The following is a 13,069-nucleotide window of genomic DNA, read 5'->3' as shown; positions in this document are numbered from 1 at the left end:
AAAGCGTTCATCCCGTGACCGCGACTACGTTCGGCGACTGGCTGTCGTCTCGAGCCCAAGCTCGTTATCACAAATCTCAAACAAATACAATCGGATCGAAAGACGACAATTGTTTAATTACGACTATGATAGAATCTAGATTACGGTGTTAGGGAATTATCCCGAAGTTCCAAAGGAGAGGCTTCGATGTCCTTTCATCTCCGACATATATTAGATAATTTGCTCGACCGTTCGCGGAGAGACGCGATCGCGGAGGAGACGCGTCAACGGGAGTCGTAAATTCCCGTTACAATTAGATCATCGACGCCACGAACTGATCGACCCTCTATTTCAGTTAGGATAATAAAGATGGTTGAATTAGTATAACACTGAGTTTAACAGGTTATAATATACACTTTAATCCAACAACTAGTTTCGCGGAGTATACAAATGTTCGGAGAGACACGCGGGTTAAGTTACGATGTCGAATTGTAATGTCGTTTACAATAAGATTAGAAGTGTTCGACTCGAATAGTTATTAGCAAGACCACGATGTTAATCGTAGTAGGAGCAACTTGCAAGTAGTGAGTTACGGTATCGCGAGAAGTATAAATCGCAAGTAAGATAGAACCGAGAGATGGGTTCAGCGAGTAAGCGACTTGTAGACTGATCTAAGAATGTAAAACCAGTCAAAAGATGTTGACTGTTCTAAAGATGGAAAATCAGTAAAGTTCGGAGACGATGCCGTGGCGGAGGAAAGCTAGCGATGGGTGTGTCTAGCGCACGGGACCATCGGATTTGTTGATGAGAATTTTGGCTAGGAAAGTGAGGGCAATAGTCATTGCTTTTGATTGGATAAGAAGAAGGTTGGTGGACAAGGAAGGGTCTTAGCCGCCCACGAGAAAAAGTTGCTAGCGGGAGATACCGAATATGAGAAAAACCAAATTTCCCCGATCTTCCCGTAGTAGACAATAAATTTAAGGAGCACTTGAAATAAAAGATATTTGTTTAGTCTGAAGGACCCTAACTATAAAAATACCAAGATTTATGGTGGGTCCTTATGACTATTGAGAGTACGCAGTAAGAGTGTGTAGACATCTGACTGCCATCTTGTCCGCGATGTGGAGCCTGGTTTGTGTAGAGTCATCGGACGTAACATAATTATATATTAGATAATATAAGAAAACTGAATCGTTCTCTTAATTCCAAGATAACCTGACTTTCCAATTGAAAAAGAATTCAATCGTTCTTAAAATCCAAATGTAAATTCAAAGTTAGCATCATATCGTTCCAACGATCCCCTAATGCAGAGGAGAATTCCCGCGATTGATGTACGAGAGGGCGCGCAAAGCTCTGGGACATAAAGTACCATATCAAATCATGTTCGGCCACAATTGCGATCTATCGGGCGCGCGTCAGGTATCACACCTTAGCCAGCGAATAATTTATCGCGATCCCACGAGCAGGCAACAATATAAGCAATTTCGCGCGCACAATACACCAGGCCTGCCATCCCTCCAATAAATATGAACAGAGTAGTAATAAATTACGAAGGACGATTAGAGCGGACTGGCGATAAATTAACGTGAACGCGCGCGCCCCCCTGGTGTATCAGCGTTGCATCTCGCGAGTGATCCGCTCGATCGGTTACACAGATTAATCCCTTTTTACTTTCGCAACACGCTTGAATGACCTACACATTTTTTTATCAACACTTATCAGTAGATAATAATAGATTCTTAGTAGGTATACCATACGTGTATATTAGTATAATATATTTACTATACACTATACAAGGTGATTGGTAACTGGTGGTACAAGCTCAAAACTGGAATGAAAAAATTAACAATCTGATGGAAAAAGTGTATACACAAAAACGAAATGTATATAGGAAGAATATTCCTTCTGGAATATTTTACTAAAATATAAAGTTAAAAACAAAGTTTGGTTTATATTCGGCTGATCCTCGTATATTAAGATAGTTAATATTACATCACATATTATGTATATGCAGTAGCATAATGAATCGGCATATAGATATACGTTAACGAAACAATAATTATATCATACTTTTAGATTTTGATTCAGAGATTACTTATTCAAAATCACAAGCCGCTGCAGGTCTTTGCAGTTGGGTGAGAAATATAATGGTTTTCCATTATATTAATGAAACAGTGAAACCATTAAGAGCTGCACCTGCACAAGCTAATGCCGAGTTAAAAGCTGCTATGGATCACTTGAATGCTTTGAGGACACGATTAGCGGTAAATTAATGTTCATTTCATTGCTTGTCATGATGTATAGATATATATAACGAAATTTTTTATATTATAAAAGTACATAATTTCGATGAACATGTATAACATCTATCATGTTTGCTTTGGAATTATGAATATATATACTTATATCAATATTAATCATAATTTTCTTTATTGTTTCTTTAAATTGTACGATTTCTCTTGGAATTATTTTTCCATGTTTCAAAAGGTGTAGTACAAAATGAATATACAGGGTGGTTGGTAACTGGTGGTACTACTGGTGGATTCTACGCGAAAAAAGAAGTCGAAAATATAGAATAAAAAATTTTTTTTTAATTTTTCTATCGAGACAACGATCTACAGTGAGATCCGTTATAACGAGACGTGATAAAGTGCACGCGTACCGAGCGAAACTTCAAAGTCGATTTTCTCGAAAACAAAGCCTCAAAAGAAAAATTTTTATTCTATATTTTCGACTTCTTTTTTTGCGTAGAATCACCCCCTTTCCGCTTCTACCACCAGTTACCAATCACCCTGTATATTTAATAGCAGTCGCGGAGATTACTAAAAGCCTCTAACTTAGTCGTCCCAGAGCCCATACTACTTTAAGAAAAATACATTTTATTTTAAACTGTATTTTAAGAATGTATATTAAAAAAACATTAAATATAACTCATTACGAAAGAAATTTTATTTCATATTTACATTAACTTATTTCATTTTAATGGTCTTCTCCTATCCCCCATTTTTCTATGAAAACAGCCTTCGCTGAATCAATAGTCTCTGATCTCAAAAACTTTAGTTCGGCTCTCATAGCAATTGATCGTTTGAATCTAAATTTCGAAATAATTCGTAGCTTCTCGATAGTGTAAAAGATCGATCGGCTCGAATATTATTCAGCAGTTAAATCCTTTCAAAGTCTCAATCAATGTTGAATATTGAATTTATACAAATTCTAAGTCTTTAAATTTTCGATAAGTCTTGAAAGTCCCAGAAGTTCATTGAATATCCAATATGCATTTTCTATGAGATATTGTATATTATATGGAAAGATTGAAGATTTTTATTGTATAATTTGCTAACTAATGCGCCACGTTACCGTACTGAAAAAGTATAAACTGCATTACCGCCAAAGACATGATCTGTGATATGCAACTGCGCTTGCAGAGGGCAGCAAGTATTTGGCATACAAAATAAAACAATTATAATAGTTACACTGCATCAATTAACAAATACTAACAGTGTATCCGAAGAATAGAAAAGCTTCATTTAATACCGCAGAAATATGAATTGATTATTTTTCTATCTCTTCACATTATATCATTAAATAAATTTTATATTACTTTTTATAATATAAAAATAACAAAAATACAGACGAAAATGAGAATCGCGATTTTAAGAATTAAAAAAATTTTTCCTTCGAGCCGGATTCGAACCAGCGACCTATGGATGTCTCCGAGAACCAACCAACTACAGTCCACCGCTCTACCAACTGAGCTATCGAAGGATTTACAAAAATGATGTATTTTAACATAAACAACTCGCTATGGAGTATTCAAGGTTATTTGATTATAATATATATATGAATGTATACAATATACACGTATAATACTAATTACTACATTTTTACCGATATATGAATATTAGAAAAAAATAAATGAACTTTTCGTACTTTGGAATTAATCGTAACAAGCAAAAAAAAGAATATTAAATACAATACACATAATTCTATAGAACATAATTATTATAATATGGAATATATGATTATAAAAACAAATATCACGCTAAATGTTTTTCAACTTTGTAAGTCTTTAAAGAAGGAAGTGATTGTGTATAAGTAAATCTAGATTACAGATAAACAAAGTTATCAAAAGAAAAGATAAATATCGATGATGTCAGGGAAGATGACAAAGAGACAAAGAAAATGAGACGTTTATACACTTCGTTCTGTCTCAAGGTTCAAGAGTGCTACATGTGTCAATAAAGTTAGATGACAATTAAAAAGTAAATGGCTGACAAAAGAATGTGTCGCGATTTCTAGATTATGAAGTAATTCCTGACAGAAAATAGAGAGAACGAAATAGTTTTACGATCACGAGAAGCTATATGAAATGTGTAGACGATTAATATAAATTAAATGATTGTTCGCAAATCGATGGGTAACCTAAAAGACACTCACCGACAATGCACGTTGGAATGCGTTGTCGACCGGATGGTAACCAAAATACTCCTCGACACCAACGTCCACAGAATCGTTTGACGAAGTTAACATTTATCGCAGGCTGGCGTCAGGTTTGCCAAACATTTCGCAGAACTTCAATGTACTTTTGTTTACACGCACCACACATCACACTTTTAATACCGAACGCCATTTGTCGAACGTTTCCGAACAAATTTTCACGACTGTCAAACGTGCCTCTAATTGCGTCGCGTGCTGCCATCTATACGACCCCTACGAGAATTTTGGATTTGAATATATTTTTCAATTATCGCGCTAAAAGAAATTAACCACGGAATATTTTAAATATTCTTCGTTCTATTAAATTTTGATACGTTATTGAAGGTTGAATGTTATTATTAAAAATTAATTGCATTATTAAGTATTAAAAATAGAAATCAGCGAAATTTAAAAATACAAATTATATACTAACATTATTAAAAATTAAATTTTATGCTTTAAAATATTAAATTACAGTAATATTGATCATTAATTCGTCTATTATTATATTATATACATACAGAACTTACAAATATGATTGAAAAAACGCAAAACTTTCTATGAACTGATACTTTATTAGCTTCGGAGAAGATATAGGTTAATGCAGATATGTATAAAGTTTTAACGAAGATCTGTTAACAAACTGCAAAGTTTCGTGTTCTGAAACGTTTTTCAACAGAATATTTATATCTTACGTACCATTTTTTAAGATATATGTATGAAGAAGACGCAGAAGCTTGTGATCAGATTCGATGACCGAATTCAAACTGTTAAATAATGGCTGAAAAGCATTTTGGCGCGATATATCGCCATCTTTAGTCAAATCATGACATTAAAATTAAAAATTTTTTTAAAATATTTGGATTATGTTTATATCTTTTCCCGATCTTTTTCCTTAAATAAGTTCAAAAATCAGCTTCTATTCAAGATCAAATTCTGTTACTGTGATACAATAAATTTTTGTTATTAATCATATTTTACGCTTACTATTATAAATGGCATTTTACTTTAATTTTTAAAATTTTTGTTCCAATTTAATTTAATATAAATGATAGAATTTTTATGATTAGATTTAAATCATTTTCTATTTTGATCTAGTATGGTGGATATCATGTATTACTTATCCTTATTATCAATATTATTCTATCAAGTAACTTTAAAAGAAGGGACTGAAACATAACCTAGAAAGTATTACATGAATATGAAATAGAAAGTATATATAAAAAGCTATATCTATGATGTTCTCCACTTTCTTATCTCTGCGTAAGACATGATAAAATGAGGTATAAAAACATGAAATGAATTGTTAAAAATTCATGTATAGTTAGTGGAAATAATTAGATGAATGTACAAATATCAAATGTAATTAGGAAGATAATAAAATGGAGCAAAATGTGATGATAATAAATACTCAAAATGGACAAATAAGAAGAAAAGAAGTGAAACCTTGGTTCAATGAACAAAATGTATACATAACTCAAGGTCTACCATTATCCCATCTGTTATCTTATAACAAATATCAAACCAACATAGGTAAGCAATGAACAAATAAACTTTGCATTATATAAATTAATTTTAGTTTACTTTATTCAAGATCTTTATTATTTCAGGTCTAGAAAATTTTTTAGATAATACATCTACAAATATTCAGTGGTGAAAGGATACATCTATTATGGGTTTAATTCCAATACCTGTTTATCAACATGATGCTATACCTTCAACGAATAACTCATTCAGAAGTAGTAAATAGCAATATTTATTGTGCATATCATTTTTTTATGCAATGACTTTATGAACTCCTACTTCTGTTACCCTATTAGATCTACCACTAAACGTTGAATTATTCAACTCATTAGGACAAACAGAATTAAATGTAGAGGAGTATGTACTGTCTAAAGAGGTGAAACAATCGAGAACTGTAAAAGAATATAAGAAAAACTATAAAACGTACAAAACATCCTGAGCTATGGAAAATGAATATAAAAAAAATGCTAGACTAAGAAGCAAAGAATATATTGGAGTTGGAGGTAAACCAACTCAATTCTAGAGAGGCTTTAAGCATAAAGCAAAATGAAATTCATATCAAAACCCTGTAATTCACAGGGAAAATAGTACCAGCAAAAACCATGGGACCTTCTTGAAAATGCTGCATGTGTTGCGCTGACAAAATAAACGAAGCTGCTCGGAGTTATAGCAGAAGTTATAGTTAATAACAACAACAAAGTTGAAGTCAACAACAACAGAGTCGAAATATACTTATATAATATAACGGATGCCTAGTGGAGTTACGGAACCAGACCAAAGAGGACAACTTACATCAAAAACAAAAAAAAGGGAACAGAAAAATCAACAGGTACGATGGATTATACAGGAAAGAAGTATCTAGATTCTAAGCTAAGTATAGCTGCTATGCATAAACTTTATGTACTAAAGTGTAAAGGAGATAGTATTCCAAAAAGCGACATAGTTAAAAAAGCTATTATAGAGAAATGTCTAAGTCAGAATTTAATCTTTTAAGTCAGAATTTAATCCTGGTTTTAAACAAGTGAAGTTTAAAGTGAACGTTTGACTACCAAATATTATTAACCACTAAATTAGAATTAGAATAAGTAATTAATTTCTGTACTTATACGTACAGAATCAAATTTTGAGATTATTTTTAAATATTCATAAATATTTTATATTTTAGGATTAGTACCGTGCCCTTTTAATATTATTAGTATAAAGAATGACATATCTTATATAAATATATTAAAGAATATTAAAAACTGTTTAAAATTTGTATGTTTATTCTGGCATCTAATTATTTACAATAATATATAATATGTTATTTTTAAAATATTATATAATATGATATAATGTTATAATTTGTATTATAATATCAAAAATTATATTTTGTACCATACTTTCTGTAGTATTCATAACACATGTCACTACGAAATTTCATTCAAGCAGAAAACGTTTGCATTCTTATTTCATTTATGCTAAAAGGATAAGCGTAAAAATGTTATTAAATACAAGACATATTTATGTACACTTTATACACTTCAATTACAAAATATGCTACTATGAAAAAATAACAGATCTATTACTTTCAAGCGCGTGGCTTTAAATATACAACAATAATTTTAACATTTACCAATTTAAAAGAATTATGTACAATATATACAAAGTATCTTTTAAAAATTACGTTACATATTTCTTATAAAACGCGATGTCGATGAAAGTACAAATGAAAATGTACTTACTAGATGCAAAGCGTCATTACTATGATTTACTTTCTTTTCTATGACATTAAGGATTACTAGAATACTTTCCTTGTTTCTTAGTTTCTTCATCAACTACATCTATTTCTTTACCGTTCAATCAATCTAATTTTTCTCTAAAAGTGAACTAACTTCTTTACATCTCTTCGTTGCTGCTTCAACTGCTCCAATTACAGCTGATCTCAATCCATGTTGTTCTAAATAATGTATTGCAGTTATAGTAGATCCTAATTAAAATGCAAACAAATAATTAGTAAATAAGAAATGCACAAAGCCTATTAGAAAATACATTATATAATATTAAACATATGCATGATTTTTCCAAACCTGCTGGTGACGCTACATCATCTTTAAGTTGTCCTGGATGTATTTTCGTATCTCGAACCATAGTACCAGCACCAAGAACTGTTTGTGCAGCTAGCATATACGCGGTTGGTCTCATAAGACCCATTTTTACGCCTCCATCGGCCAAAGCTTCTATCATCATATATACCTACATTTATAAAAAATATATTTCTGTATTCGTCTTCTATTATAAACATTAATATAAATGTTTGAAAATATATCAAGTTTTTGTTACATACATAAGCAGGTCCCGAACCCGCTAAAGCTGTAACGGGATCAATTAAATTTTCAGGTACTTCTTCGCATAAACCCACAGAGGAAAATAATTTTTCTGCTATTTTGGCTTCTTTATCGCCGGCATGTTTTCCACGAGCGTATACCGTAGCACCGCAACCTACAATGGCTGGTGTATTGGGCATTACTCTGATTACCGGTGTTCCGTTTGGCACAGCCTAGCATTAAAGTTGAAGTTGGAAATTAAAAATTTTTAAATAATAAAATGAGCAAGATCAAACTAAAAGAATGAAAAAAATAAAAATTGATTTTTATTCAACTTATTAATATTATTAAAAGTTTGGCAATGAGAAAGATTAAACTTTACCTTTTCTAACGACGCTAATGGAATACCCATAGCAATGGAAAGTAAAAGTTTTCTGTAATTTTTTAAATCCGGAAGGACCATCGGAACAACTTGTGGTTTTACTGCTAAAATCAAAACGTCCCCATAATCAACAACAGGTGCATTTGAAAATACAGTATTTGATCCAATTTCCTGGAATCGCAAATTAATTAAGCTATTAATAATGTAGCATGCAAATCAAAATGCTTTAAGTAACTAATGATATTTAATACCAACACATCGATAAATGCAAAAGATTAGAGATAAACTAAACTGTATGGTCATAATATAAATTATATATAAATAATATAAATTATCGCAAAGCAAAGATAAAACAGTAAAATATTGGAAATTTTCCTACAATTAATATTGTAATCGAAACTGAATCAATAACTGAAACAATAACGAAATCGAATCATTATCTATATATCTTGGAATGCAATGATAATAAACTGCTACGATAAAAAATTATTATTTTCACCTTAAATGCATCTATACTGCCCACGTCATTGGGGAGACAACTGGCCAGCATCATTTCACCTTTGCTCAACCCTAAAATTTACACAAATGATTATATTAGATTATATCTGAGGTCATTTTAATATTTGGATACTATTATGTAACATATAAATTATTCTATATACAACAACTTATATAAATAGTTTCCTTACCACCTCGAATGAAACCTTTGGCCAAAGCCTGAGCCATCTTACCGGCTCCTATAAATCCAATCTTCAACATTTTTGTGTCGATATTCAATGCGATCTCTTCTGCGTTTCCCGTCGGCAAGAAGATGATCACTCACTGCACAGAAAAAAATCTTTCAGTAGTAAAACGCAATGTTGTGAAAATACGTTACAATTTACGTTCATAATTTTCATTTACACGCTCATATTAAAAAATCAGTTAGAATATTAAGGTTCAAAATGGAAATTTTTGTTTGATCAAAAAGGCTGTCTTTTTTATTCAAAGAAAACTACGATAGATCCATATCTAATAATTAAAACTACGAATTGAAAAGTGTCGCATCTGAAGTCGGAGTTTTTAATTTGCGCAATACAAAGATTAATACCGTTCGATCGCGATATTTACAAGCAAATCAGTACGCTTCTGATTCTCGTTTCTCGCCCCATCTTTCTCAGTACATAGATGATTTCAGTAGTTTTTTTTCTATGTAATTATGAACGAGATAAGGTCCTGTGTACGCAATACATTTACGTTCATTACTCATATGCGACGAACGTAACGTGGGTAATAAACTTCTTGAAATGCTTCTAAAATGTGGTTTCACTGGTAAATTGTTGGATATTTCCATTCATCTTTCACAGAAAAATTACAAAATGCTATAATTTGTCCTTCTATTGCGATTTAGGACAGCTAAAGGTTTCCTATAAATCTCTCTTACATTTTGGTAAACGAGCAACGTATTACATAAATGCCACACAAATTACTTTCAATGAGATGCATTTCAGTGTAAATAAAATGGTACAAGTCATGTTCCATTTTGCATCAGCATACATTATACATTAAAAAGTAAATTAATCTCAAAACATGTTAACTGATGAAATTATGAATCGAATATTAACATTAGGTAATGCAAAACATCGAATATTAACATTAAGTACAGCAATATCATCCTATATTTATTGAGTTACTACTGAAATGATTTAAACTAATGACATTTAAATTAATTTATAAACTTCGATATTCGAGATTTGTCACATTAGAACACATATAGCATATTAAATTACATAATTATTTCAACTAGCTATGTTAGTAATTTTATCAGTAATAATAATCATAAATGACGATAATAATGATCGAATAAGTTTAAAGAAATTTTATATAAAATTTATAATTTTTAAGTTACAAAATATCTTTGAGCAAAAAGAATAACTTGCTAAATCATTCTTTGCTTTAAGCAATATGATTATATTTTCTTTAGATTTCTAGTCACATTTCTGGACTATAGTCAAGTGCCGTTACGTGCACGCACATTACGTAATTTAACTTGATTTCATATATTGTATTTTTATAATTCATTCTCATCCTCCAAAGTATTGTTTAATTTTTTTGCTTGGAACGAACATAATTAATTAAATGATGTAAATGAAAATGAGTGACTCTGCTACTCACCTTTTCGGGCGTTCAGGCGCTGTCGAACTCGTCCTAATCTTAGATGCTCCGTTGTTTTATATCCGGTAGTCATTGCCCTTCTTTTCTCTTCTTTTTTTCACTGATGAGCTTAGAAAGTAATTACTAGATGCTAGATGTCGTTGAAATTAAATGTATGGCGCCACGATAAGCTGCAAGCAAACATAATTGTTGATAAATCTCAAATTTTTGTTTACATCAGAAATTTCTCGAATGCAATACGCATAAATATGTATTTTATGACTTGGAAGTACGTTGCAATACGCATAAATATGTGTTTTATGACTTGGAAGTACGTAATTAGTAGACTAGGCGAATATTTCTTTGTTTACAGAAAATTTCAATATATGCATATAACATGTAGGAATATATACATTACCTAAAGCATTTATTATAATATTTAAAAGATGAAAGAAATATCTATTTAAGTTCTACTTCTTTAGTTGTATTTGTAAAATTCTGCACAAATATCTGCAATCTAATGATAATTAGTAATCAAAATTTCAAAGAAATAAAACACGAATATACTATGAAAATTAAGCACTGTTTTACATTTAATCAGTTTAAAGCAATTTAAATTTTAAACTAATTAATACATTCTAAGGTAATTGCTTTTTTGATGCATAACATACGATTAAATTAGCAACTCTAATAAAATATAATAATCTATTTCGTGAACATGCAAGTGTAACTATGCATGAAAATATCTGAACGGATGCAAATATAAATTCTTAAATAATTATCGTATCAAGTGTATAAAATATTTGTAACGATTCCAAAAATAAATGATACCATATTAAACAAGTATTAACATACAATGAAATATAACGTTACTATTTAAAAAAAAAGCCAAAAATCGTGTACGTGCGAAGAGACACGTAACGCGTATAACTACTAGGAACTAATTAGAACTAGGAACTAGGAACTAATTGTAATATTCAATTAATTTTTATAACTTTTCTTAAAAACATAATTGTTAGAGTTATTTAAATTGTTTTACATATTATATAAAAGGATACTTAACTGACTTACATTCTGTAGAAAATGCTCCGTTATAATCTTCTAATGTAATGATATCTTACTGTAACCGGCGATATGATTGTCCTGTTTGTAGTTGTGTACAGTGTTTAATATAGATCCTGTCTCTTCCGTGACTTATATACCAGCATGAAACATCGTGAGAAACTGAAATACGACTAACAATTATTGTTCATCAACTGATAAATGATTATCAAATTTCTACACTATGCAATTTCCTGTTTGCATTTGAAAAGATCCTTTGTAACTAATATTTGTATATTAATTATCCTAATTGAACGAACAAAATTATATATACTGAATTAACAGGTATAAATTAATGTTTATTCCAACAACTTTGTAAAGAAGGTAATTACACTAATGCGTATGTACAAGTTAAGTAAGTGATTGTTTTAAGGAGAGAAACTCGTTAATGACATGTTGACTATTCTAGCGATGAAGAATAAGTGAGGTAAAGTGACGATGCTGTATCGGAGGAAAGCTAGTCGTGGGTGGATCTGCAAGGAAGAGCTGATTTGTCAAGGGCAAGGTTTCATTGGGAGAGTGAGGGAAAGACTTCGCTGTCAATTGGTTCATTTTCTAGGTTGGTTAGGTGAGGAAGGGTGCGAACCGCCCCGGAGAGAGATTTGCTAGTGGGAAACATCATACGTGAGAAAACTAACTTTCCCGTAGTAACACTAAGCTTTAGAAACGATTCAGTAAAGAGATGTTCAGTAAGAATGAGCGGTCATCTGGTTCCCAACTTGCCCGCGGTATGTGGCCTGGTCTAGGTAGAGTGTCGCCCGACGTAACATCCTCCCCCCCGTTGAGAGGGTACCGATCAAAATTTCTACAAAGGTAGAATTAATTGGAGCTGCCGCCCAACTCTTTGTTGATTGCTGGATCGGGTTGGCTCGATAGTAGGACGAGCTGCGTGGGGAGCACGAGGCGGCTACGGGTTCTCAGGGCGTTAGACCACGCCCTGGGTAACCCTGATGAATCTGATATTCTCCTATAGCCGGATGGTGACTGGTCGGCGCCTTTGGCCCCCGCCAGTTTGCCGATCCGGTGCGGAGAACTTCGGAGAAGTTGGTGGGCCCGTATCTGCCAAGACCACTCACCTCACCTTCTTGTGGGACTCCCCGTCAACATGCGCCGGCTTTGGCGTGATGGGCGACCGTCCGTTGGGTGCGCGCGGGCCCATCGGCCCATC

The 13,069-nt window shown here is 32.2% G+C and overlaps 2 protein-coding genes, 1 long non-coding RNA gene and 1 other non-coding gene across 5 annotated transcripts in view; 1 reads left to right on the top strand and 3 right to left on the bottom strand.

The window, feature by feature from the left end:
* LOC100740557 (von Hippel-Lindau disease tumor suppressor) overlaps positions 1 to 4,719 on the bottom strand; it is a 100,452-nt gene extending 95,733 nt beyond the window's left edge. Inside the window, exon 1 of the mRNA XM_003493483.4 lies at positions 4,417 to 4,719. The gene's annotated coding sequence lies outside the window, so the exon portion shown is untranslated. The remainder of the gene's footprint in view (positions 1 to 4,416) is intronic.
* On the bottom strand, positions 3,653 to 3,744 carry TRNAY-GUA. Its single transcript is given in 2 exon segments — positions 3,653 to 3,688; positions 3,708 to 3,744. It is a non-coding gene; the product is annotated as a tRNA-Tyr (tRNA).
* Positions 4,720 to 5,411: 692 nt separating the features above from the next.
* On the top strand, positions 5,412 to 6,890 carry LOC117152336. 2 transcript variants are annotated; one of them, XR_004462687.1, is made up of 3 exons: positions 5,416 to 5,988; positions 6,066 to 6,482; positions 6,559 to 6,890. It is a non-coding gene; the product is annotated as an uncharacterized LOC117152336 (long non-coding RNA). The 2 variants fall into 2 exon arrangements; XR_004462686.1 differs by having other exon boundaries at positions 5,412 to 6,482.
* A 575-nt stretch (positions 6,891 to 7,465) lies between these two features.
* Positions 7,466 to 10,894, bottom strand: LOC100740436 (pyrroline-5-carboxylate reductase 3). Its single transcript, XM_033323721.1, is given in 8 exon segments — positions 7,466 to 7,948; positions 8,049 to 8,214; positions 8,306 to 8,518; positions 8,668 to 8,838; positions 9,167 to 9,237; positions 9,357 to 9,454; positions 9,456 to 9,489; positions 10,822 to 10,894. Coding segments are annotated over 8 exon segments (948 nt in total). The 3' UTR covers positions 7,466 to 7,826.
* Between the last annotated feature and the right edge of the window lie 2,175 nt (positions 10,895 to 13,069).

This window comes from Bombus impatiens, unplaced genomic scaffold (assembly GCF_000188095.3).
Source record: "Bombus impatiens unplaced genomic scaffold, BIMP_2.2 scf_1152, whole genome shotgun sequence".
In the NCBI taxonomy this organism is placed as follows: domain Eukaryota; kingdom Metazoa; phylum Arthropoda; class Insecta; order Hymenoptera; family Apidae; genus Bombus; species Bombus impatiens.
The sequence above is the reverse complement of the archived record's forward strand: the minus strand, read 5'-3'. Positions and strand labels throughout refer to the sequence as shown.